At 47.8% G+C, this 27,932-nt stretch overlaps 1 protein-coding gene across 2 annotated transcripts in view; it reads left to right on the forward strand.

The window, feature by feature from the left end:
* Window positions 1–27,932, forward strand: part of Asic2 (acid sensing ion channel subunit 2) — a 1,085,888-nt gene extending 1,057,956 nt beyond the window's left edge. For both annotated transcript variants that reach the window (XM_041664595.1, XM_041664594.1), the window contains exons 4-10: window positions 12,356–12,506; window positions 14,894–14,950; window positions 16,720–16,873; window positions 21,171–21,262; window positions 24,455–24,534; window positions 26,261–26,329; window positions 26,966–27,932. In XM_041664595.1, coding sequence (XP_041520529.1) covers window positions 12,356–12,506; window positions 14,894–14,950; window positions 16,720–16,873; window positions 21,171–21,262; window positions 24,455–24,534; window positions 26,261–26,329; window positions 26,966–27,067 — 705 coding nt within the window. In that variant the 3' untranslated portion in view covers window positions 27,068–27,932. The remainder of the gene's footprint in view (window positions 1–12,355; window positions 12,507–14,893; window positions 14,951–16,719; window positions 16,874–21,170; window positions 21,263–24,454; window positions 24,535–26,260; window positions 26,330–26,965) is intronic.

Consider the following 27,932-nt stretch of genomic DNA (forward strand, 5'->3'; position numbering starts at 1 on the left):
CCGAGGTTGAGGAACAACGTAGGGATGTCCCCAGGCAGAGGAGGAGAAGCCATCATCTTCTCTATATAAAATGAAAAGCCTGTGGAAAGACGACGCCTCAGGATCCTGAAGCAATGGCAGGCGAGCATCAGAGAATGCAGTGGCAAGAGTTCTCAGTTCTTTGTTTGGTTCCCAAATTGAAGCAATTATAGAAACCACCAGTTCCATGGCACAGTGTTGTCAGTAAATGCAAGGCCCAAGACTCAATCCTGGCGTGTCTCCTCTCTCCCTGAACTAGCTCATCCATCCTGCCGGCTTTGTTACACACCATAAGCTCTATCGGTCTCGATTCTAGCTTTCTCTCCTAGATCCAGACCCCAAGATCAAACTAGTGACCTTTTAACTTGCATTATGAAATAGGCTCTCTCTCTCTCTCTCTCTCTCTCTCTCTCTCTCTCTCTCTCTCTCTCTGTGTGTGTGTGTGTGTGTGTGTGTGTGTAAGCATGGGGGTGGTCTTCTTCTAAGCTGGCTAGCCAGCAAGCTCCCAGGATCTATCTGTCCCACACCCCCAATGCTGGAGTTACAGGTACACAACAGCCAGCCACAGTCAACTTTCTATGTGAGATCAGAACTCAAGTCCTTAGTTTTGCAAGTAATCACCCATTGGGCCATCTCCCCAACCCCTAGCCAAAAATTGCTGAGCTTCTCTGGCTCCTCAAGCCAAATGGTAAAGAGAACAGGGGAGGTTTGGATGACAGCACAGTTGGTAAAGTGCTTGCCTTGCACATGTGAAGTCCTGGGTTCGGTCCCCAGCACCACCTGAAACAGAGTCTGGTGGTGCAGATCCTAGCACTTGGGAAATGGAGGCAACAGGTCATCCTTAGTCTCATAGTGAGTTTGAAACCAACTGGGATACCTGAGACCCTGCTGAAAGAAAAGAGACAAAGGGGGAGGGGAAGGAAGGAGGAGTGTGTGAAGGCCTGCACTAGGAACCAGAATGTGATGTTGACGACACCTAGCCATGGCTGTGAGGCACCGGATCTATCTGATTAAGTCGGATGAGGAGTCTGATAGCTGGGGCTGACGGGTACACTGAAGATGCTATAGAACACTGGAAGCCACACTAGCCCATGAAATGGTGGCGTTCAAAACACTGCTCGGGTCATTCACCGTCTGTCATTCTCAAGTCACAACAGACTTAGGGTCTGTGGTTAGACGTGGATTGAAGAAAATTTAGAGATCATCTCATCCAGCTGCACAGCCAATATTTGGACCTCTCTTCTCTGATGCCAGCCAATGAGGATTCGCTCCCATGAGTAGAGGGATAATTTCTTTATCGAGTTGTACTGGGGGATTAGAAAGTTCTCCTATGCTGAGAACAAATCCTTTTTTGGGATTAAACAAGGCAATGCATTTAACGTGCTACCACAGTGCCTGCACGTCAGGAAACATTATCTTCATCTCTGCCTCCCCCATGACAACTCTTCGTGTGTCTATCTTTCCCTTGGGATGCCAGAAAACAAACCCAATTCTTCTTCCTTGAGACAGTCCTTCAGATATCTGAAGACAGTGCTTCAGGGTCCCTTGAGGCTCCACTTGCCTGGGATAAACAAATACTCCAACCCACTTCCAGACACTCACTGGTAAGCAAGAGTTGCTGCTGTGTATACTATTGTTTCCCGGCTACCACCGGCCGCCGTGTGAGGCTTCAGTGGTGCCGATGGAGCAAAGGATGAAGCAGCTATGGCAGAGCAGTCAGGGTACCTGAACCTGAACCTCTAGGAAGGAAAGGCAGGAAAGTCGCTGACCTCAAGGGAATCTCAGCTTATTGAACGAGCTCTATCAGACTGCATCTACTTCCCTCTCATTTTGATGACACATCTTTTTTGTTGTTGTTCGGTTTGGTTTTTAGCGGGAGGGGATTGAGATAGGGTTTCTCTGTGTAGTCCTGGCTGTTCGGGAACTCACTCTGTAGACCAGGCTGGCCTCGAACTCACAGAGATCTGCCTGCCTCTGCCTCCCGAGTGCTGGGATTAAAGGCGTGCGCCACTGCTGCCTGGCATGGATGACACCTCTTAGTAGAAAATGAATTCAGGGTTTGGGGAGAGAGCGCTCTCAGTTAACTGCTTGTCACCCAAGCATGAGGACCTGAGTTCAATCCTCAGAACCTACATTGTTTTAAGCCTCCAGGCACTGTGGTAGACCCCTGTGATTCCACTTGTGGCAGGCAGAGACAAGATGAGTCTGAGAGCTTGCTCACTAGCCAGTCTAGAAGAGTCCTGAGCCATGGGTCCCAGGGAGAGACCCTGTCTCAAGACACAAGCCAGATGGTTCCTGAGGAGCCACACCTGAGGTTGGCATCTGGTTTCTGCATGCACTTGTACACGTGCGTATGCACACCCACGTATGTAGTCACACACACAGCCTACACATACACCACAAAAGTATACACCACACATACACCTACATACATAAACAGACAAAGACAGAGAGAGAGTTAAAAGGAGAAAGAAAATTATCTCCTATAAACGGAGGTTTTTCTGTTCAGCCCCATCCCGCAGGTTGCTGCTAAATAATCACTTACTATTAATTACAAATTGATTGGCCTATAGTTCAGGCTTATTCCTAACTAGCTTTTACATTTAAATTAACCCATTTTTATTCATCCATGTGTTTCCACGTGGCCATGGCCTTCAGCAGTCTGTTGGTATCTTGTTTCTTGAGCAACTGGCTTGCGTGTCTCTTGACTCTGCCCTTCTTTCTCCCTGTATTCAGTTTGGCGTTCCCACCTAGCTATATCCTGCCTTGCTATAGGCCAAAGCAGCTTTTATTATCAACTAATGAGAGCAACATATTTTTCACAGCGTACAGAAGGGTTATCCTACAGCAATCTCCCGTCACCACCACGAAATTAGCTTCCATCATTTTGGAGCCCCAGACTCCAAAAGGACCTGGTGCATCCTTCCCAAATCCAATCTATTGATTTTGGAAACCGATATTGAACAGTGCGGCTACACAATGCATCCTAAATCCTGGACTATCAGCCCTTTGTTTAGAGGTCATTGACCCACAAACATTCTCCAACTATGCAAACTAGGTCCAGAGGGAGGCAGCGAATTGTGCAGGTTCAACAGGAAGTTCATGTGGATGTGAAACCTGTCCACAGGTGCCAAAGAGAAAAATGGGAGAGAAGGGGAAGAGTTCTGGGTCCTCATGGACTGCTTCTGGTTCTTTCCAGTCTATCCTCTCCAGATAGGGGACTGTGAGGCACAACGGTGGGACCAGAAATTCCAGGAACCACCTGCTGGCTCTAGCCCTTGCTGCTGTGTAGTCCTGTACAGAGTATTTAACCTTTTTCTGAAACTTAATTTCCCCCCAACAAAATAAAAATAGGAATGCCTGCATCAAGAGAGACCTGTGAATATTAAATTAAGTAAGCGTAGAGACTCTAAATTCCCAGCAGTGCGGAACAGCTAATAACAGTCCAGCCCTCCTGGAAGCAGCTTTCACAAACCCTAGGCACAAGGCTTGATAGTCAGTATTTGACTGTGCTGCTGAGAAACGAAAGCAGCCAGCAACTGGGGAGTACACAGGCCTTAAAGTCACACTTGGTGAACCGCATGCTTATTTCCCTGACCTCTCCCACGTGGACACTTCAGAGTTCTAAAAGAATATTGAGACTGGAGTTCAATTAGAGATCAGCAAGCATCGAGTTAATGAGCCAGAAACCAGAATTCAGGGTTGCCAAAAAAAGACTGGAAATAAGAAGGGAGAGCCTGGAAAAGAAGGGACTCAGAGAGGGAGCCGATATTTTTATATAAGTGTTCCTCAAATCCTAGGCTCAATCTTCACCATTCTGTGAATGGAGAGAGAGCTCAAGAAGCCTGGGAAGAGAGCAAGAGCCGAGAGAGCTGAGCCACCAGTTCAGCAGTGCCACTGTGTGGGAGGAATGAATCCTCAAACAACCCAGGGTTCCCGTGAAGCCCAGAAGTCTCATCCCTTGGGTATCAGACCACAGGATTACCAGCAAAACTACATTGCAGCCACAGAACTAAAGCGGTTCTCCATAAGCCTAACTGCCTTTTAGAACAAGGCTAAGTAGAGGAAGATAATCTATCCAAAGTCTCTATAGGGATCGACCCACAATGTCTACATTACAAACGAAAACTTCAAGACATACGAGGTAAGAGAGGAACATGAGGAGAAACATAACTGGGAACAAACAGGACCTCCATCTAACCCCAATGTTAGGGGGAGTAAGAGTACAGTCATGGTATTAAACCTGCTAAGCCATTGCAGAAAAGGATGGAAATAAGGACAGATTTTTTTTTTAAAGGCAAGATTTGGAAATGTTTTTAAAGAAACCAAATGGACGTTTTAGAGCTGATACATTTATACATTGTTGGGTGAGAGCAGTAGAAGATTGGATACAAGACAGAAGGGGACACCATGCTTGAAGAAAAGAGAAATGATTCACGGGGTGGGAGCTCAGGAGACAGCTCAGAAAGTTTTCCTGTGCAAGCATGCGGACATGAGTTTGAATCTCTAACACCCATGTGAAAAGCCAGTATAGCTAAGCAATCTCAGCACTGGGGAGGTAGGGACAGGTGGATCCCTGGAGTTCACTGGACACTCAGCCTACCCTTGTCTTTGAGCTTCAGGTCCTGTGAGAGACTCTGCTTCCAAAAAGTAAGGTGGAGAGTAATTGAGAAAGATACCCACAGTCAACCTCCGGCCGCCACATAGACATACGCACAAACACGTGCACACCCATACCCACCCCAAACACAGACATCAGACATTGTTCAACTGGAATACAAAAAGAAAAAGATACTGATAAAAATAAACAGAGCTCCAGTGACAAAATATTGAGTCTATACAACCTAAATATAGAGATCACAACATATATAAAATTGGCATTCCAGAGAGGAAAGAATAAGAAGGAAAATAATTAAAGAAATATTGATTCATATATTTCTAAATTTGTTCAAAAGCATCATTTCACAGATCTATGATCCTCAGTAACCCACACAATAAAGATTCAAAAAAAAATCACACTAAGGCATGATATTGTCAAAATCCTACAAAATCGAAGATGAAGAATCAATCTTAACTAGGGGAGGGAGGAAGAGAGAATGAATAATCATATGGAGAATCATAGTTGGTTCTCATCATAAAGAGTGGGGACAGGAGAGGGAGAAGAGCATCTCTGAAATGCTAAAAGACAGAGCTGAGCCAGCCTTCATAGCATACACAGCAGTAGGCTTGAGAAAGAGGAAGACTGAGACATTGTAGAGACAAACGAAAACCGAGGAAGTTTGCCGTAGTAAACCCACTCTGGAAGAAAGGTTGAAAAGGATTTCAAACCAAAGGAAAATGACATCAAATGGAAACGTGAGATCTGTAGGAGAAATGATGAATAATGAAAATAGTGTAAATGTGGTAAATGTAAAATATAGTTTCCTTCTCAGCACCGCGGAGGCTACTTTTGCCTGAGTAACCCGTTAACTTTTAAACCAGCTGCTGGTTTAACTTTTAGGCCGTGGCTCCTATGACTTCTACACACACTAAGCTCCACTTCCTAAATCTTAGCCCACTTTCTAAAGCTGAATACTTACTCAGTACTTCCAGGTAGGGCCCAAACATTGAATACACGGACACAGGGGACATTTCAAGTCCAAACCACAAGTGGGAAAACCATTATTAAAGGTATCAGAGATTTGAACAACACTATCAAATAGCTTAACTGCCTTTCGTGAAATAGTGCTGGTTAGTTTTTGACAACTTGACACAAACATAGATATAGCTGAGAAGTGGGACTTTTAATTGAGTAATTGCCCCCACAGATTGGCCTGTAGGCAAGTCAGTGGTGTGTTCTCTTGATCAGTGATTGATGTGGGAGGGACCAGCTCTCTATGGATTGTGTCACCCTTAGGCTGGTGGTCCTGGGATGTACAAGAAAGTAGGTTGGGCGACCATGAGAAGCAAGCCAGTAAGCAGCACCCCTCCATGGCCTCTGCATTCAGCTCGCCTCCAGGTTCCTGCGACCTAAGAGTTATAAGCTGAAACCACACACACACACACACAAACACACAGAATCAAACTGCTTTTGGTCATGGTCTTTTTTTTTTTTTTTTGAGACAGGGTTTCTCTGTGGTTTTGAAGCCTGTCCTGGAACTAGCTCCTGTAGACCAGGCTGGTCTCGAACTCACAGAGATCCGCCTGCCTCTGCCTCCCAAGTGCTGGGATTAAAGGCGTGCGCCACCACCGCCCGGCCTCATGGTCTTTTATTACAGCAAGAGAAATCTTACTAAGACAGGAATAAACACTAACTAAGAATTATAGAATGTAAATACTTCAAGGGTGTCTATGGAGCATCCATCATGGTACACCACAAGCAGACTCACAGAACACATCTCAATACATCTTGAAGCAGTGAAACTACAAGGGGTGTGTTTCCTGACCAAAGAATAATGAAATCAGAAGTCAATAACAAGGCAGGTGGGAGAAAACGCAAATCACCAGCATATGCATGAGGGGACATCACGACAGCGCCTACAGGCATTTTGAAGTGACAAGAGGATGTGATGTACAACTATAATAACTCAAAAATTTAGACAAAACGAGCACATTCCTTGGGAAAAAAAAAACCACACAAGTTACCAAAGGGAGGGGAGATGGACAGTATGGGTGGAGTTAAGGGGAGAGATAGTGGGTGAATGTAACCAAAATATACTGTGTGCGTGTATAAAATTCTCAAAGAATCAGTAAAATACTATATTTTCTAAAACAGAAGTCACCAAAACTAGTGCAAAAAGAAATAGAAAACTCGTTATATCTCTGCCTCTATTAAAGGAACTGAATTTGTGATTTAAAATATCTTCATGCACACACATAAACACCAGGTCCAGATGGCTTCACTCGTAAATTCAATCAAGCATCTAAGTTGAAAATAATACCGTGTCTACACAAACTCAGAAACCAGAGACAATGGGGACACCTCACAACTCTTTTTATGAAGTTAACATAATCCCAGTACCAAGACTTGATGGAGGAAGGTCATTGGCTAAGTAATAAAGAAACTGCTTGGCCTCATAGGTTGAAACATAGGTGGGAGGAGTAAACAGAACAGAATGCTGAGAGGAAGAGGAAGTAAGCTCAGAGACCATGCTCCTCTCTCCCGGGCAGACGCCATGAAGCAAGCTGCCAGGTCAGACATGCTGAATCTTTCCCGGTAAGACTGATGCTACACAGATTATTAGAGATGGGTTGATTGGGATATGAGAATTAGCCTGTAAGGGCTAGAGTTAATGGGCCAAGCAGTGTTTAAAAGAATACAGTTTGTGTGTTGTTATTTTGGGGCATAAGCTAGCCAAGCTGCCAGGAGCCAGGCTGTGGGAAGAGGCCCGCAGCTCCCTCTACAAACACTTAAAAGGATATTTTAAGAGTCTTGCATGGTGACTCAAAACTATAACCCTAGCACTCAGAGAGCTGAGGGAGAAGATCCTGAGGTAGAGGCCTTTTTGAGCTACATAATTCATTCAAGACTTACCTAGGCTAACCAAAACTGTATAAAAGAAACCGAAATCACCTTAGAAGAAGTGTAAATACAGCGTCCTTCTTAAATATAGATGCAAAACTTTGTTTGAAAATGTTTGCAAATTAGACATGGCAAAATCTAGAAAGAATAGTAAATCATGAGCAAGTAAGGTTGGTCCTGGGACGACAGATGGGTTCCACATCTGTAGATCAATGAACGCCATTCACCATACTAGCCGGATAAAGGAGAGAAGTCATGTGATCCTTTCTAGAGGCAGGGAATATCTTTACAAAAATGTAGTTCCATTCGTGATTTTCTTTAAAAATAAAAATAAAAATTGAGGTGCTGTAGAGATGTCTCAGTGATTAAGAGTGCTTACTGCTATTGCTCAGGACCCAGGCTTGGTCCCCAGCATCCACAGTGTAGCTCACAATTGCCTGTAACTCCAATTCCAGGAGCCATTAAGCCCTCTGTTGGTATCTCCATGATCCTGCATGCACCTGACGCTCACAGAGACACACACATACACAGAATTTTTAAATTTTTAATTAACAAAATAAAAATAGAAAAAAAATTCCTAGCAAACTAGAAATAGGCTAGAACTTCCTCAATGCAACAATCAGCCAATAAAAATGTATATCAAGCTGGGTGGTGGTGGCACATGCCTTTAATCCCAGCCTTGGGAGGCAGAGGCAGGCGGATCTCTGTGAGTTCGAGGCCAGCCTCATCTACAGAATGAGTTCCAGGACAGCCAGGGATGTTACACAGAGAAACCCTGTCTGGAAAAAACAACAAAAAAAGTATATCAACATGATTAATAGAGAAATAATAAGCTATTTCCTTCAAAGATTAGAATTGAGGCCAGAAAATACCCGCCCCCCTCTGGGCTTTTTTTTTCCCCAACATCACATTGAAATTTTTAAGCAAAACAGTGTGGCAAAAATGAAAACTATACGCAAAGAAATAAAAGTCAAGCTATCAAAAAGAACAAGCTATTGATACACTCAGGAGTATGAATAGTTGTCAAAAACATTTTTGCTGAGCGAAAGCTGCCAGCCACAAAGGAATACATGCGCTGTTGTTCTATTTCTGTGTAATCCTCGAGCACAGAAACCTCATTTATAAGGACAGAAGCAGATGAATGGTTGCCTGGGGGCTGGGAAAAGGGGTGGAGTGATCGTAAGTGGGGAGCTTTTGAGGAGATTAGATATGTTCCATGGTCTGAGCGCAGTGATTACCACAAGGATATGCGTTTTCTTAAAAACTCATTCAAGTTGCTGGAGAGACGGCACAGCAGGTAAGAGCACTTGCTGCTCTTCTGGACTTTGGTTCCCAGCACCCATGTGGTGGCTTACAGTCACTTGTAACTCTAGTTCCAGGGCATCTGATGCCCTCTTCTGGCCTCTGAGGGCACCGGGTACTCACACTGTACACATATGTGAATATGAGCAAAACATTCATACACATAGAATAAATAAATCTAAAATAATAAAATATTCAGTTATGCACTAATTTGATCTATTTTATCATATAAGTTATGTATTCTTAAAGCTGGTTTCTAAAGTAGGAAAAAAATAGATACCACTAAGACAAAAATAAGACCCAGACTCTAGAGAAAAGATGTATACTTCCCATTTGACTCAGACCTGAAATTCAGGCCATTCAGCCAGAGAATTCTTATATCTCCATAATAAAGACAAAAAACAAGCAGGGTTTCTTCATGGGCAAAAGACTCCAACATATGTCACAGAAAATTAATATATAAATAATTGATAAAAACATGAAGTTGTGCTCAAAATCATCAGTCATGGGGGAACTATAAACAGAAACACCAAGGTGCGACAGTTGAACCCCAACAAATATGGCTAAAACCAACAAGGAGACAAAGTGTCCTTGGATAGAGTACAATTGTCGTTCACTCTTAATGGAAATAGAACAGTGGAGAGCTGGGAAGATGGCTCAGCTGGGAAAAGTACCTGCCACCGAGTCTGAATACCTGAGTCTGATCCCTGGATCCCTCCTGGGGGAGAGAACCAACACCTGCAGGTTGCCCTCTGACCTCCACACGTTCACATGGCACAGACACTGAAACACAGATACCCACACACAATAAATAATAAATAAATGTGATAAAGTGGTAGAACCACTTTAGATCAGAGTTGGGCCATTTTTTATAAAATCATACACGCATCCATCCATCCATACATACATACATGCTTACATACATACATACATGAATCAGAATCAGCTATTCCACTCCTGGCCATTCACTCAAGAGGAACTAAAATGTCTGCAAAATTAATCATAAATAAGTACTCAGTGTCTTAGTTAGGGTTTCTATTGCTTTAAAGAAACCCCATGACAATGGCAGCTCTTATAAAGGAAAGCATTTCACTAGGGCTGCTTACAGTTCAGAGGTTTAGTCCATTGCCGTCATGGTGGGGAGCAAGGCAGACACAGTGCTGGAGAAGGAGCTAAGAGTTCTACATCTTTATCCACCGGCAGCAAAAGCAACTGTATCCCATACTGGGCATTGCTTGAGCATATAAGACCTCAAAACCCACCCCCATAGTGACACACTTCCTCCAACAAGGACATACCTCCTAATGGTGCCTCTCCCTATGGGCCAAACATTCAGACCCAGAAGTCTATGGGGCCATACCCGTGCAAACCACCACACTCAGCTAGATGTGGTCACACAGGCCTGTAATCTCGCACTTGGGAGATGGAGGCAGAGCCATCCGGAGGTCATGATCATTGTTGGCTACTCAGCAAGTTTGAGGCCAGCCTGTGCTGTATGAGACCTTGCCCATAAATTAAGTAATTCAACAAATACTCACGGGTCTTCTTTATAATTACCAAAATATAGAGCCAACCCAAACACCCACCCTCAGGCGAATGGATAAATAATCCAGGAGTGTTCATAAGCTAAAGAATGAGTCAGCTGAAAAGACGGAATGAACTCCAGGTGCACTCCCATGTGGAACAACCACAAAACCATCATTTTTAGTGAAAGGAGCAGGCAAAAAAATACACAGGGCAAACCGTCAATTATCTAAGTGTGAAAAGAGACTAGACAGACAGTGGTAACAGAATTCGTGAGAGTGGTTGCCCAGAAAGGCGATGGAGCCCTAATTGGAAAAGATACGAATTCATTTTCTGTAGGGATAAAAGTGTCACATGTCTTGATTGATGCAGTGTTTACACAGGTAGATGGTGACGTTTGACAAAATTCAAAGCATGCACTTGAGATTTGTAGTGTGGCCAGGTGCGGTGCCTCATGCCTTTAATCCCACCACTCAGGAGGCAGAGGCTGGCACAGATCTCTGTGGGTTCAAGGCCAGCCTGGCCAACAAAGTGAGTTCCAAGACAGTCATAGCTACATAGTAAGACCCTTTCTCAAACCAAAAAAAGGCAGGAAAAAAAAAGAGGATTTGGGGTGTTGCGTGTGTGCTCACGTGCACACATGTGGGCATGAGCATCCCATATTGAGCATGGAGGATCAGGGTTCAACCTCAAGTTTCACCCTCACCTTCCGCACTTTGATGGGACAAGTCTTTTGTCACTCTTCACTGTGCACACCATTCTAGCTGGCCTTCGAGCCTCAAGGGGTCTCTTGTCAATACTTCCCTTCTCATGATGGTAGCGCAGGGGTGTGTGCTACCACCATGACAGACGTTCCACAGGTTCTAGGGATCCAAACTCAGGTCCGAGCACTTTCATGGCAAGCGTTTTACCCGGTGAGCCATCTTCCTAACCCCAAATATGTACATTTTATTGTTTTTCTTGTTCTTCCATCATAAAAGGAAAGCTGGGTATAAAGAGTTTGCTTAGTGTAGTAGCAATAGCATAGTAAATGCCCCCAAGACCATTAACTCTCTCATCCCTACCCTCCCTATCCCTCCCAAGCAAGTACAATAGATGTTAGAAAATCTATGGCTAGCCGGGCGGTGGTGGCGCACGCCTTTAATCCCAGCACTTGGGAGGCAGAGGCAGGCGGATCTCTGTGAGTTCGAGACCAGCCTGGTCTACAGAGCTAGTTCCAGGACAGGCTCCAAAGCCACAGAGAAACCCTGTCTCGAAAATCAAAAAAAAAAAAAGAAAAGAAAAGAAAGAAAATCTATGGCTACTGGACCTCTGAGAAGGGGAGTGACAGTATCTGCACTGGAGTGTCATCCACAGCTTGATCAGGACCATAAGTAGTGGCTACACCCTGCAGTCACTTCACCTGTCCTCTTCTGTGACTTATCCTCCAGGTCTGTGTCTGGGGTCTCAGTCTTCCCAGCCAACACGGTAAAATTTAGCTGGGTCATTCCAAGTGCCACTATTGACACTGATATGGAAAGGCACAGCTTGGATAACAGACTCCAAGGACAGGGCTGGAGCAATGGCTCAGCCGTTAAGGGCACTTGCTGTTCTTGTAGGGGACCCCAGTTCAGTTCCCACTACCCACATGGTCACTCACAACCACCTGCAATCGCAGCTGCAGGGAATCCGATTCCCTTTTCTGGCCTCTCTACCAGGCGTATGCATGCACATGTGTTCATACTCACAGGCACATGCATGGACACAAAAGGTAAAATCTTTAGATAAAAAGACTGAGGAGAGCAAAATTCCATGAAAATTGACCCCCCCCCCAAAAAAAAGCAAGGTGGGAAAACTCATGTGGTATCCAGACAATAAGGTTCACAAAGCCAGCAGGGTTTGGCTTGCTGAGGATACTCAATTGCTTATTTGCCCATTGAACAGGTAGACCAGCATGCCACGGGGTCCGTGGAAACCGAGTGAGTATCCTCTGCCAGGCCTGACTGTGTTCTCCTTCTGTCTGTCTTACAGCTCACGTATCTGCCCCCACCGTGGGGAGAGTGTCGATCCTCAGAGATGGGGCTCGACTTCTTTCCCGTTTACAGCATCACCGCCTGTCGGATTGACTGTGAGACCCGCTACATTGTGGAGAACTGCAACTGCCGCATGGTCCACATGCCAGGTGGGTAGCAGGGTCCCCGGACCTTTGCAATTTCTCACCCGACGGGAAACACCTCACCCCTATTGTTCTAGGGAGACTGTGGTACCTGACAACCAAGAGGCACGTGGAAAAACTCCATCCATCCATCCATCCATCCATCCATCCATTCATCCATCCATCAGGGCAGCATCCTAGTATGCAGGGGTGCCCAGATGTGTGCATCACCTCCGTCCCCATGCTCCATATGCTTGCCAGTTGTCTGCTCCTCTTGCGTCCTGAGTTTAACATCCAGATAATGGGACATTCGTAATCTACACATCCTGATAATGTGCCTGTTTGAACATCCAGATGTCTGCGGCTTTCACCCAGATGTTTCTCTTCTTGCATCCAAATGTCTAGCACTCTTTCGAGTGCGGCCAAAGTCTATTAGTGAGCAAATGAATGTGCCTGTGCAGACACTTCCATCGTCAGACTAATAACGTCTGTTGCCATCTCATTAGAGGCAGTCAGCGTGTCAGACGCAGGCCTGTGGAGTGGGAGCTGGTTTGGGCAGGACCGTGGTAGCAAGGAGGGGTAACTGGGACTGTAGGCACGGACCTTAGCTTCTATTTCAAGCTTCTAAAGTCACTGTGTGGGCTGGCCCACGTTACTAACCCTCTATGTTCTTACTTATTATCTTAAGAAGAAGAAGAAGTAAAGATGCCCTGGAAATTACAAAAGTCAGTGGGGATCATATTAGTGCATGAGGAGGTAGGAGCAAGTCACATCTACTAATGACCTACTGTGTTCTTGGAGCATTGTTGTTTCTTTTGATATTTTTGTGCTTATGTGCTACATTATTTAAGCTTGTTTAACAAAATATTGTGATGGGGACAGTTCATCACCCATTGCTTCTGATGTGACAGCTCTCACGTGAGTCTCCTTATGGCTGAGTTCTGAATTAATTTTCTCAATGATCAGTAATGATCTTAGTCATCCAAGATTGGAACTGTTGATCTTTAAAACTGTCTCCGTTCTGAGCACTATTAGGGGCACTAACGTTAGGAAGGAAAGACATAGGAGTGAGCCCAAGTAAGCCATGCTGGGCCTTGAAATCAACATCGCTCCCATGGCTGGGGTCACAGGTAGCTCTGAGGGAAGACCCAGAAGAGGGCTTGTAGAAGCTACAAAGGCAGTGGATTGTTCCCTAGATTGGGTTCTCAACCTGTAGATCGTGACCCCTTTGGGGATCACATATCAGATCTCCTGCTTATCAGATATTTACATTACAATTCATGACAGCAGCAAAATTGCAGTTATGAAGTAGCAATGAAACAATTTTATATTGGGAGTTAGCCCAACATGAGGAGCTATTTTAAAGGGTTTGCAGCATCGGGAAGGTTGAGCTCCACTGCCCTGTTTCCTCCAGAAAAGAACATAACCCTCCCAACACCAATGATGCCTGTGGCTGATTGCAGACCTACAAAAGTGCAGGAGAATAAATGTGTGTTGTTTTACATAATGACATTAAAATTGCCTATGAACTTCTTGGGCAAAATGGAAACCGCATCACTTAACATGTTATTATTGGAGAAAGGGAATTGCACCAGCTCTTCGACGTTGTAAAAAGGACTTGGAGAAAAATGGTCCCAAAAAAGACCTTTCTGGTGGATCTTGACTTTAGTGTTTCACAAAGAAGAAAAGACAGGAGGAGAAAATAAAACAATCATCATCAACAAAAATACAGATCTTAACGCTCTGCAGAAAGATCCCAGGGAGGAAGACTAGGAAGACGAGCATCAGCCTGAACCCCCAGCCATGAGCTTTCCCCATAAAACCTGAGCCAGAGTTTACAATCATTCCAACCGTGGCAAGATCGTGACATCTCAATTGTGTGAGATGATGGGCGGGGCTGTGAGGGGGCACAGAGCTACCCCAGGATGCTTATAGCAGTGTGGTGTGCTGAGAAGCAGCAGCTTCGGTATGGCACAGGCCCCTGTGCCAGCCCCACCTTACCTCCAGCAGCTCGCTGTCCGGAAGGCTGGGTGCTGAGTCCCATGGTTTTTTCTATTTGGAAGCTTAACACAAGGGTTCAAGGAGACCACATGGCACCTGGCTTAGAAGAAACCTCCTTCCACCCCACCCCATCTCGTCTTGTCCCCAGTCTTCCAGACAATTTACCCCATCATCCGCCACTGTGAGCCACCAAAAGAGGGTCGGGCAAGTCTCATGGTCTCCTCACTGCGGATCAGAAGTCACCTCCAGATCTGAGGACACTGACCACTGGTACCCACCAGACTGTCCCCTGAAGGCAGCTTCTCCCTGTGGTTACAGGAAGTCACTCGCTGCCTGGGCCTGTGAGGAGCCATTGGCATGCATGGCTCCTATGTGATTAATGTTCTTTCTCTCTTGGCTTCTCTTCCCTGCAGGGGATGCTCCTTTCTGCACTCCAGAGCAGCACAAGGAGTGTGCAGAGCCTGCCCTCGGTCAGTACTGGGGACAGAGGGAGTGGGAGGTGAAGTGGAGATTGTGGGGTCATCTGGTGGGGACACAAAAGTCAACCTTGGGAAAAGGAACAAGGAAGGGATGCGTACAAAAAAGTCCTGCAGGAGAAGCTGCAGGAAGCTGGTGAGGGAGAGAGGAGAGGAAGAAACAGGTGGATGAGGGCTGTAGGGAACTGAGGGAGAGAAGGATACACAGCGGTGGTGATGGAGTAGATTTCACAGAGAATGGAGGATACAGGAAAAGGACAGAGATGAAGAGAGGGCAGTCAAGGAGCCACTGGTTCACCTGAAGGAGCTCAGTGAAGCCAACACACACACACGTGTGCATGCACATACGCATGCATGTAGACATGAGTGCACGGAGAACCCAAGTGCATCTGAAGAGACATCTTTTTCCATCCCATGTGTGCAAACATAAGCCATTCTGGGCCCTCTTATGCACCGCTGCCACCTCCCCACCTCCTCCTCTCACAGCCTTCAGGGCATTTGAGGTCTAAAAGAACTGCTGCTCCCAGCTGGAAAACCTCCTGGAGGCAAGGGGAGCACCTAGACATGGGTTGGGGTAGCTCAGCAGCTATCCTGTGGTCTACCTCCCCTCTCTCCAGTCCCAGGAAAGAGCAGACAGAACTTTAAATGCTGCATCCTCCAATTCCCTCAGCAGCTGCTCTTGGTAGCACTAAGTGAGGGCAAAGCTGGACTCCTGTGGTAGAGGCCCAAGAAGCGGGGTTGGTTTACAGTGCATGCAAAGTCTTCTTTGGAATAAAGATAAGAAAACCAAACGAAAGAGACATAAGGGTGAGGGAGAACAAAAAAGGAAAGAAGGAAGAGAAGGAGAGAGGCAGGGAGGGAAGTACTGAAGGAACAGTTTTTCTTCCTAATGGTTGAGAAAACTTTTGGACCCTTGCAATTAAACATCAAGGTGACTGCAACAACGGAGGTAGGGGATTCATCTCGGTAGGCAGCAGGAAGTCAGGGACTCATCACCTGCAAGCACTGTGAAAGGTCAGGAGATGAGAAAGTACAGCCATGTCAGGGGAGGGGAGGCTTGCTGCTCACAGGGCTGGGATTCTTCCTGGAGGCAGGCCAGGGTGAAGGACTAGCAAGGTGCGAATTCTTGCTTTGTTGCCTTCAGCAGGCTTCTTGCCAAAGCTGGGCTGAGCAGTGGAGAAGCTGCTCTCAAGGGCCTGGCTAAAGTTTGGTCAAGAAGAGAGTCTGTCAGAAGGCAGCAGTGCCTTCGACCACCTGGTCTGGTTGGAGAGGACCCGGAGAGCTGTGTTCTGGGTATCAGGGGAGGGGGGTTAGGTTGCTCCAGAATAAGGATTCAAGAATCTTTCCCTGGATAGCGTCTCGGCAGGCAGAGGGCATGATGTTGGCTCTGGGGAGCACCAGAAGGAATGGCATGAAGTCCTGAGCTCCAAGCACAATGTTCTCATCTTAACTTCCATGGTGGCCCATTTTTGGGGTCAGAACACTGATGCTAGAAACAGGAGAAAGCCCTGGGAATGGGAGGGGCCAGGCCTCCCTAAAAGTGACAATGGATCAAACACTTTGGAAGGTCCAGAGGGCAGTAACAGCAAGAGAAAGAAAACAAGCCCCTGGCACCATCCCAGCTCAGCAATTCCCTAGCCCATTTTCCTGGGGCCCAGCTCCCACTCTTGACTTGCATCTTAATGCCTAGAATCCAGGTATGCTGGGCCAGAGAGCCTCGCCCCCACCCATGCCTGCCTGAGACCCTCTCCTCTCTCCTCCAGGCCTCCTGGCAGAAAAGGACAGCAATTACTGTCTCTGCAGGACACCCTGCAACCTGACCCGCTACAACAAAGAGCTCTCCATGGTGAAGATCCCCAGCAAGACGTCAGCCAAGTACCTGGAGAAGAAATTTAACAAATCTGAAAAATATATCTCGTAAGTTAAGTGGGAGGGGAGGGGGTGGGGAGGAGGCATGCAGAAAGAGGCAAAAAGCAAGCAGTTAGCTCAATTTAGCAAACATTAATTGAGCACCTGCTGTGTGCCAAGCTCAGAAGACAAAGCCACAAAGAGCTTGCAGCCTCCTGGGGAGATAAGTGCGGGATTAAATGCCACATAGGGCACTGACATCTGGGACAAAGTTGGCTATAATTGAGATATGCAGACACTAGGGGGAAACCATAGTTGACTGCACTTTGCTCAGGGCAAGGTTCAGGGAGAGCTTGACCTTTCTAAAGAATGTATCATTCTCCTGGTGGGACTTGAGCCTCTGTTCCCTCTTCCGGAAACACTTTTCCAGCCACTCTGCCCGCCTGCTTCCTCGTGGTACCTGTCTCCATTTAAACAGCATTGCCTTAGAAAGTCAGAGTATTCTCCTCCCCAGGCACTGTGGTGTTTTCCTTTATAATATTGCTACAGTGTGTGACTTGCTGATAAACAGGCGGTTCTGTTCTGGAAAGGAGCTGACACAACTATCCTTCAGGAATTAGGTTTAAGGGGTGGGGGCGTGGAGAGATGACTCAGCAGTCAAGAGTGCTGTTCAGATTCTAGCACCCATATCGGACAGCTCAGAAACGTCTGTAACTCCAGCCCCAAGGGATCTGAAGCCCTCTTCTGGCCCCTGTTATATATTACACACACAGGCACACACACACACACACAGGCACACACACATGCACTTACACACCAAGACATACACACATGTAGAAAAAATGTTTATTTATTTATTTTTTATTTATTTATTATGTATACAGTGTTCTGTCTGTGTGTATGTCTGCAGGCCAGAAATGGGCACCAGACCTTATTACAGATGGTTGTGAGCCACCATGTGGTTGCCGAGAATTGAACTCAGGACCTTTGGAAGAGCAGACAATGCTCTTAACCACTGAGCCATCTCTCCAGCCCAGAAAAAAATATTTAAAAGAAGAAGAAAACCAACTAGATTTATCAGGAGAAAGATCCAAGACCATGAGCAGGCCTTGAAGTGGGAGTGTATTAGAAAGAAACAACAGCATGTCAAAAACCGTGTGCTGGGACCTTGAAGGGAAAGAGAGGCTTCCCTTTAAAGCCTGGAAAGGAGCTTCACTGACGGGAGTAGCTGAAAGAGAAAGAGAGATAAAGATAGAACCATGGGGCCGGGAGATAACTCAGTGGTTAAGAGCACTAGCTGCTCTTCCAAAGGAACCAGGGTTCGATTCCCAGCACCCACATCATAGCTTGCAACTGTCTGTAACACCAGTGCCAAGGGTTCTAACACCCTCATATAGGCAAACCAATGTACATGAAATAAAAATAAACAAATCATTAAAAAGAAAAATTACAGAGTAACAGTGAAAGGGGTGGGTGGCAGGGGCTGGGGAGGGACCCAGAAAAGAAAGCCTTCAGATGACCCTCCCAAACAGGAGGGTTAGCTGGCTTTTGTAGGTTTTCAGGGGCTGGACGGAACTTTATAATGTGGTTTAGTTTGGGATAGCATACATGACAAATAGCCTACAGGAGCCAGGTACCACTAATATCTGTCGGCCACAGCACAGACAACAGAGATGCTGGGCAGGAGGACATAGCCTGATTTCTTCAGACTGTGGGATCTGGTCTCTTAGGAGACTTAGACAGCCCCTCTCCGGTTTCTAACTTTCTTTTTCCCTTTCTGAAGCCTCCTTTATTGCCACCCTACACACTCATCCATCATAGTGGGAAGCTCCCCAGTGGCAGGAACTTCTTCTTGTTCTTTGCTCTCTACCAAGTACTGACTCCTCTGGCCGAGACCTGGGGCACAGAAAATCCCTTGACACAGTAAATGAGCCAGAGAGTGTATCCTGGGGGTGGGGGAACTTAGGATAGAGTTGGCACAGGGTGCATCAGAGACAATGGGAAAGATGGACATGTCACAGGTCGTATAGGATGAGCTAATGGCAAGCGGGGGCGGGGAGTTTCATGGGGTAGACTTTGTGTTAGACTATGGAGCAGCTGAATGTTTAGAAAGTCAATTTGTATTTTATAATTTTATTTGAGATAGGGGTCTCCCTGTGTTTGAGGGCTGGCCTCAAACTCATGATCCTCCTGCCTCAAGTCCCATTGCTAGGATTATAGGCCTATGTCCCCATGCCCAGCTGATCAAATTTGTATTCTACTTATTTACTAAGTTATGTTGACAATTTCATAATATATGTGATGTCTTGTGGCCATTTCGCAAGTTGTTAACTTTCAGTCCCCCGCCCCCTCCTGCAGACTCTTCTTCTTCTTCCCCAAAGACCCCCCTCCCCCTCTTTCATGTTGTTTGGAGAGCGCTTGTGTCCTGCAGTTAAGGTTGCTCACACGAGCATGGGTGAGGTTATGTACTGAAGTGTAGGCGAGTTACCAGTGGTTATACCCCTGAAGAAAGCTCCTTCTCCCTTAGCCACCACTCGGTGAGGCCCTGTGAGTCCTCCCCCAACCATGCAGGAATGCTGATGGGTCCTGTCTTGTACAGGTCCTGTTCAGGAAACCTTAGCCACTGAGTTAGCAGATGCAGTGGGTGGCCTCGGTGTGTCCAGAGCGGTTCACTGCACTCCTCCCTATCCTCCAGCTCTTCCATCCTTTCTGCCTTCTTTTCCATGGCGTTGCCCAAGCCTTGGGAGCATGGAGGAGCTGGTGTAGGTGTTCCATTTAGAGATTAGCATTCAACAATTGCTTATTCTCTGCACCTCAACCAGTTATGAGTCTCGGTGTTAGAACTGACTGTTCACTGCAACAGAAGCTTCTCTGAGCATGTGCTGAGAGCTGCACTGAGGACTTAGAAGGCAGTTTGACACATGTCCCTTTAGCAAAAACAAAAGTACTAGACCCCCTCCCGGGGGTGGGGGTATAATCTCCCTAGCCTTGGGCTCTTGAGAAGGTTTACAGTAGTGGGTATAGATTCTCTCTTGTGAAAGAGGCCTCAAATGCAATCAGAAAGTAGTTGGTTACCCCTATAACCTTCATGCCATATTGCACCAGTGGGTATATCTCCCCCGGCTGGTTAGTATTGTATCTCACAGGGGTCACAGCTGAGTAAGACCAATGACAACTTTTCTACCTCAGCACCTGCATGTCACCTTGAAAGCTGGGCAGCAGGGAGGAAGCTTCCAGCTCAGTTCCTGCCTGATTCTCTATGCCCTGTCACCAAAATATGTGTGATGTCTTTACCATTAGTTCTTACTGCCTCATTGGGGTGGGGAGGGGGGGTCAACCAAGAGCAATGACAATAGTCTGTGTCAGATTTGTGTTCTTGAACTCTGCTCCCTGATAGAACATTCTGGAATGATAGATTCTACCCCTGTGGTCCCCGATGTGGTAGCCCCTGGCCAAGCCTGGCTGCAGAGCATCTGCCGTGGTCGTTTGTGTGACTAAGAAACTGGATTGGGATCTTTAATTCGAGTCAGCATAACCGTTTCAGAAAGGCCCTCCAGGCAGCAGTCGGGGAGAAAGCCAGATGGGAGAATGGGAGCCTGTTCGTTGCCCTACAGCTCCACAGTGTGGGAGCCACTTGCTTCTCTCTCTCCCAGCCACTCTCCTGTTCCAGGACAGTCGCCAGGCCCCTTCCTGAGATGACTTCTATTCAACAGGTTCAAAACAAGGGGCATGGAGGACATGTCAGGCCCCACAGAAGGAGGCTAGGATGTAGGAAACACCAGGCCCTGCTGCTTAGCAAGGCATTCTGCGAGCAGGAATGAGTTTCTCTGCCAAGATGTGTCTCGTTAACACACCTGCCTGCAGGAAAGTCACAGAAGGAGCCCAGGGCTTCTGCCAGGAATTCCCCAGCCAGCCATGGGCCTGCTCTCAACAATTCTCCCCAGCTCTGACAACTGACTAAATCATGCCAGGTCAGGGTCTCCCACCACAAGCGGCTTGTTAGGAATCTCAGGAGGAAGATGAGGGCTCTCCGGAGTGACCATTATCGCTTAGATATTCTCCTGGGGCAGACACCTGAATTGACGCCAGCCTAGTCAGGAGATTGCCGAACTCATTTGTATGCTAAAACCCAAGAAGGCCCCAGAAGACTCAGGGACTTGGGTCCAGGCTGGACTCCCAGAAAGGTCACCAAGAGAGAGGGGGAGTAGAGTCAAGGACAAACAGGGACTCAGCTGGCTCTAGAGCTCTACCTTTGGCAGCTCCCTGGGCCTCCCTTTCTCTATCCATCCATGGGAAAGCTGGATTGGCCAGTCCCGTGAATGCTGAGGGTTCTAACTGTGTGTGGGGTTTAATTTTCCCTCTGCAGAGAGAACATTCTTGTCCTGGATATATTTTTTGAAGCGCTCAATTACGAGACAATTGAACAGAAGAAAGCGTATGAAGTCGCTGCCTTACTTGGTGAGTTGGAATGTCTGTCACATAAATTTCCACATCTCTTGGATGGGCATGGGGAGGTGGGCGGGAGACAGGCAGACAGACACGTAAGCCTCCCGAGGAGGCACACTTGTTAACGTACTGGTTACTCTCTGTGTACTTGCTGAGGTAGCAGTTATAGATCCAGTTCAGGCCTCATCCTAAGGCCTCAGTCTTGTCTGTGCAGCGAGGAGCAAACACAAAGGTCTCACAGGGCATCATCAGGCCTACCCTCTTGGATTTCATAGTCTGTATCTAGGTTGGAGTCAGCATCCCAGGACCCGAATGCTAGCAGAAGCATGGAAGGAGGGTATGTTCAACTTACGTGGTCTCCAGGCATCCAAATTATAAAGTTCCCAGGTGGAGCCTGACAGCAATGTACTGAGAAGCTGAGTGTTGTCCCCTGGACCCAGAGCCCTTTCTCAAACAGGAAAGAAGAGATGATGTCTCCAGATGGCCACCAATCAGCCACTCCCACACAAGTTCACATTGGCTGCCCTGGTCCTGATGGGATATAATGCACACAAGGAACTAAGATCATCCCTGCCCTAGCCCATCTGGACATTCACATTCTGGTCAAGGGCCAACCCTTCAACCTGTACCACCTCCTACCCACTCTAAAGAAAGGACACAGTGCCTAGGAGTAGTGGCAGTTGTCCCTGAGACTGATCTCAGTGATAGTGGCATCCTGGGAGGGGCAGGCCTGAAAGTATAGAAGGAAGAGCAGGCTTTGAATCCAAGGGCTTTCTGAAGGCCAGCTGTGGGGCCATGGACAGGGAGGGGGCTTCCCCTCGCCGGACCTCTGGTTTCTGTAAATCACCCAGTATGTCGCCTGACTTTCCAGCACTAGGAAAAAGCCTGAGAAAAACAGCTTAAAGAGGGTGAAGGCTTGTTTGGGCTCATGGTTTCGGGGTTTGCAGGCCAGCATGGTGGGAACAGAGTGATGGAGTGGAGCAGCTAGCATCATGGCGGCCAGAAAACAGGGAGAAGAAGGGGAGGAGGGAGGGAGGGAGGGAGGGAGGGAGGGAGGGAGGGAGGGAAGGAGAAAATATATCTGTGCATGCAGGCTCTTTCCTTCCTCTTTTTCCCTTTTCATTTTTCCCTTTCCAGGCCCCCAGCCCATGGGATGGTACCTCACATATTGAGAGTTGTCCCCACACTTAGTTAATTGTCCCCAATCTAGTCGACAATGGACTTGAACCATCATCCCTAGTTCACTGTGGCAGTTAGCTCAGATAAAGGCCATCAATAGCGGCCTGTGGCCCTAGATAGTCACCATGCTGGAACTTAGCCCTGTCTGGTATGACCAGCGCTATGGGGGCATTTTTATACTTCATCTAGGAGGAGAGAGACAAAGCCTTTATTCAGTGCCAGCTATGTGGGGGTAGCTGTCATTTAGGCCTCTATGAAGGTTATTGTGGTTAAAGGCCCCAAGTCACAGAGCACAGGCCATGCCCCCTCACTCAGCCATGGAAGGCCTGTTATTTCCCCTTTCCTCCCCAAAAAGGATCAAGCTTGCATGAGCACGGGTGTGCTCCTGCTCTCTCTCCCTCTCTCTTTCTCTCTCTCTTTCTCTCTCTCTCTCTCTCTCTCTCTCTCTCCCTTTCCCTCCCTCCCTTCCTCTCTCTCCTTCCCTCTCTTCCTCCTTGCTCTTCCTCTCTCTCCCCCTATCTTCCTCCTCTTTCTCCCTCTCTCTTTCTCCCTCCCTCCTCTTTTTCCCTCTCTCTCCCACCCTCCCTCCTATTATCTTTTTTCTCTCCTTTCCTTCCCTCCCCCCTCTCTCTTACACACACAGAGGGAGAGAGAGAGAGAGAGAGAGAGAGAGAGAGAGCTCAAAAAGGGTTCAGGCTTTGAATCTGTCACGTCTGCATCAGATATAAGGATGAACTTGTTCCCAGCATCTTGTTCCCGCCCAGAATAGCCTGTGAGGAAATGGTGCCGCCATCTGTGCCTCCTGTGAGGGAAGTGTGTACCACATACAAACCTTCAGCCATCAAGCCCAGCTCAGCCTTCTCCCACCACTACCCCGTATGCACACCACACAACACCCCCATGCTAACAGACGGCATGTACACTGAAACCAGCCTACAGGTCCATGTACCCATGGTGCTCCAGAACCAGAACACACACACACACACTTACACAGCCCCATGTCCCACCACATGGCTTCAGAGGCACCTCCATACACACAGCAAACCTAGGCAGACACAATCTATGCCTTTATGTCCACATACTCATAACATATGCCTACATGGCACACACAGGAACACACCTACACCTACATAATGCTCACACTTGCTGTACACACTCAGGCACACTCTAGCCACCTCTAGCACACACACATAGATGCATTCTGTGTGCCTAAAGCAGACAGAGATATTCATGCACATAAAACCGTCAGTGATCAGACATGCTGCCTACACACATCCTGCACCCTGTCTCTACCGACTGTGTTCCAGCTGCACTGTGCACCTCTGCAAATGCACACCTCATGCCTGACATACTCACACAGGCACGCAAGTGCCTCAGTAAGCTTGCACTAGAAGGATGGGGGTGGCAGGGAATGAAAGGGAGCCATCTTGAGCCCAGGGAGGTGGGATTATTACATACAGCTGCACAAATAGTCTGGGTTATCACACACAGCTGGATAAGCATGTGGGGTTATTACACAGAGATAACAAGGAGGCAGGGTTATTATTATATATATCTGACCAAGGAGGCAGGTTCCACTAGTCTCAGGAGGAGCCATCTTCAGGCCATAAACATCTGGGATTGAAAGCTATGGTCAGCATTTTTTGCACACACTGTTAACATTCACACACAGACCAGAGGCAGGTGTTCCCTTCCCTCTGAGCCTCACCCAGGGAAGGCTTTGCCACTCCCATGAGGTAGGGGCACTGGGGTCCTTGGCATGGCAGTGCGCATGTCAACAACACACTTTGACTCAGGACTTCATTTGCTCCCTAAACAGGCCCATGAGCCTCTCAGTGAGTGATCAGCCCCAACCCTGTTGGCTAATGGCATAGGTGTGACGGTGGACCTGCCAACAGCCTGGCCCTCCTGCGACAGGGCCCAGGCTTCCCTTGGAGGGGCCACACTCAAGAGCTCCTCATCTCTTCACCCTTTCCTGGATCTGTGTGTAAAACCCAATCTCTGGTCTTTTCCCTTCCTCTGCAGGTGACATTGGTGGTCAGATGGGATTGTTTATTGGTGCTAGTATCCTTACAATACTAGAGCTCTTTGATTATATTTATGAGGTAAGATTTGGGGTTACCCTTGGGGAAATGACCAAATGGTGGAACGCCCAGACTGAGAACCAAGCATGGCTGAGCAATAACTTCATTCCACCCACACAAACCCGCTTCTCCAGAGCATAAGTCAGGAGTCTCAAGGAGAGGCGGATGTGAAAGAAACGGCAGCCCTGGCCCTCTCTTGGGTCTGACCTGTGCCACAGAGAGGGAGTGGAGGAATGAGAAGAGGCCAGACTGTGCAGAGGCCAGGCTTGGGTCCCTCACACAGTGAGACCAGGGCACGGTTTCATACCCCAGCTAGTCCACATCTGTATGCAACATATCACACGCCCAACATATTACATGCTCGTGCATCACAAACATATCACACTTAAACATACATATACCACATGCATTCACACAGCGTGTTTACAGACATACACACAAACACACTCAAACCTCTTGCACAGATCTGCATACTACACACAACACACTCAAGAGTACACACCACCCACAAGCCTGTCCTCTGAGTGGCCTGTCTTCCAAGGCCTAACCAGCCCTAGGGAGGGGACACGTGTCCCAGGAGTCTTCATCAATCCCCAACAAGACCACAGTATCCACTAACTGCCTCTGTCACCCACGGTCTAGGGAGATGTGATCCTCTAGATGCAGTTGGGACCACATTTCTAAAAGATTCTCAGAGGCCCTGGAGCATGGCAGCTCTTACAACTTCCTAACCCTAGCAAGAGCAAGCCTACCTTGGTCTACTCTGCCCACGGCTCATCTGGGCAGAGAACCAGCTGTGGCCAACTACCTGAAGAGCAGCTGTTTTAACGGACTCACCTACCTGTGAATAGGTTCCATGCCAGCACTGCCCTGCCATGGTGATCACTTGGTGACCTCCACGTCCCTGGCCACAGATGGGCAATTCACCCCAGGCTGGGTGTGCCTCCCTGAAACAGGGGGTGATCCCAAAGGTCCCACAGGACTCCCATGGTGCATATTCCCTCCGGATGCTGGGTATCAGCCATCCCGTTGCCTCCCAGGAAAGGCAAAATCCCCCCACACATCATTTCAGTAGAGCCCCTGTGACCAGTGCAGAGACTCGTGTGTCCCTCAGCGTGTGATTACAACCCAGAGAAGGCCCGATTCTTACTCTGCATTATTTAGTCATTCTCCTGAAAAGCCGTACAAAGCAAACGGCAAATTGAGCCGCATTAGAGAGCATATTTAAGAACTACCCTTAATTGCTACAAATAAAGTGTTATAACCCTGGCCATGCCCTCATCTTGTGGAGGAAGCAGTCCTTGAAAGTGACTAATGAAGCTGGGTGTGGTGGCATATCTCTGTAATCTCAACACCAGGAAGGTTGAGACAGGAGGATGGTGAACTTGAGGCCAACCTGAGCTACTGAGAAAGAGGTCCCAGAACGCTCTCTAGGACCCATGCGGATCTGAGTGTACCAGTGCCTTTAACTTCTCCATTGGAGAAAGAGGTCCACACAGCAAGGCGGAGCCCTCCCCCACCCTCTCCCAAGCTCTGTTTGGAGCAACAAAATCACATGAAAGCCAAAAGGTGAGCTTGAGCGAGTGAGGCCCTCGAGCAGTCCACCGGGCAGAGCTCTCGCCTTTGTACGTACAGCCACTGCCACACCCTCACTGTGTGATCCCCTGGTTCAGCCCTGAGGAAGGATGCCCTTTGGCCTTTGCACCATCCTCCCAGCCTGACCGTGCACTTCCTGTCTTCCTGACAGCTGATCAAAGAGAAGCTATTAGACCTGCTTGGCAAAGAAGAGGAGGAAGGGAGCCATGACGAGAACATGGTAAGGACAACTCTGGACTCCTGGAGGCTCTGTAGGACAGAAGGCAAGCCTCTGCTGAAGGAGAAGACAGCAAAGAAGCAAGAGTTGTCTTGGGTGCTGCCTAGGTCCTCTGAGTCCTGACTGTGTGCCTGAGGGAAGTTTCTTAGCCTCCCTAAGCATCTGCTAGGATCATAAAGCCTCAGAGGGGACTCATGGGGTTAGGAGAGATTGTGCTTACATTTCAGAGATAGTGAGTGCACCACCAGCTGTGATTCCCATTCCACCTCCCTTCCTTCCTCAGAGTGTCTCAGAGTCATGACCTCCTTTCACCTGTGTCCCCTCCCCCAGCTCTGTCTCCATCAACTCCCCTCCCTCCCCATCCGACCCCTTCCACACTGACCCCAGCACCACATCCCTGGCACAGCCTCTTGTCTGGTCCTTCCTTTTCCCACATCTCTCAACCCTCTGCACACTGCAGCCTGGGACCCTCGGGCGAGGTACAATGTTTCAGGTCTACCCTGCTCAGGGACTCTTCTGTTTCCCCGGGGCCAATCCTGAAGTTCGGATCAGCTGATCACCCTGATATTTAGAGACTCCCAGGACTTTGCAATAGAGTTTTCTGAATGAGTGACGAGCGTCCCTTCCTTTTCCCTGCAGAGCACCTGTGACACAATACCGAACCACTCTGAAACCATCAGCCACACTGTGAATGTGCCCCTGCAGACAGCTTTGGGTACGCTGGAGGAGATTGCCTGCTGACACCTCGGGCAACCCAGCACCTCCAAACAGACCTTAAGGCCCAAGACCCAGGACAGGGGACAGCAAGCTCAGGTGGAATGGCCCCTGATGACAGAAAGAAGCAAGAGCTCCCCCTATGCACACATTGCGAACTTCTGCCAAACCTCACTCTGGCCACATCTGACATGAACCTTCCCGGGCCCTGCCATTTGTCCCTTGTAGGACTGACGAGTCCCACTCCGGAGCTGTCCGAGAACTAATCTGCCATCACATCTCACTGCCAGATGTACAAAGCACCTGCATGCTCAGACTTCTTACGGCGCCACCTCCACTTCTGTCTTGTACATGCTATTTTCTCCGTACAGTTTCCAGAGCCCACTCTGCTGCCCATGCAGTGGGACCAGGTTCCAACCCCAAAGCCACCCTGAGCCCAGCTCTGGAATCAAAACTGCACGGTCAAGAAGGAAACCACAGAACTCTCTACAACGTTTGACCCTTGTGTTGTTTGTGAAGGTTCTTAACCTACCCACAAACCCTTGTCCCCTAAACGGCCCCTGGGGCCCCTGCACTAAAGGTGACCAGTGCCGACCTCTTTCTTATCCCAGCACCTGTGGAGGTGGTACAGTGGCCTGGAGGACCCCAGTATTCGTCCATGGAGCCACGTCCTTTTCACCCTGTGACACAGCTGTAGAGTTCGATTTCTTTTCGTTTTGTTTTGTTGGGGGCGGGGGCTGTTTTTGTTCGTCTGTTGATTGTTTCGGTTTGCTCTGTTTTATGGGCTTTGGTTTTGATGTTCCAAGGTTCGGTTTGGGTTTTCCATTTTCTTTGGAGTTTATTTATTCGTGCTTTGAACCACAGTCATATTAAAAGCTGGTCTTGTGGAAGT

Source organism: Microtus oregoni, unplaced genomic scaffold, assembly GCF_018167655.1.
Source record: "Microtus oregoni isolate MIOR12 unplaced genomic scaffold, Mior012 000015F_ref0000493, whole genome shotgun sequence".
Lineage (NCBI taxonomy): Eukaryota > Metazoa > Chordata > Mammalia > Rodentia > Cricetidae > Microtus > Microtus oregoni.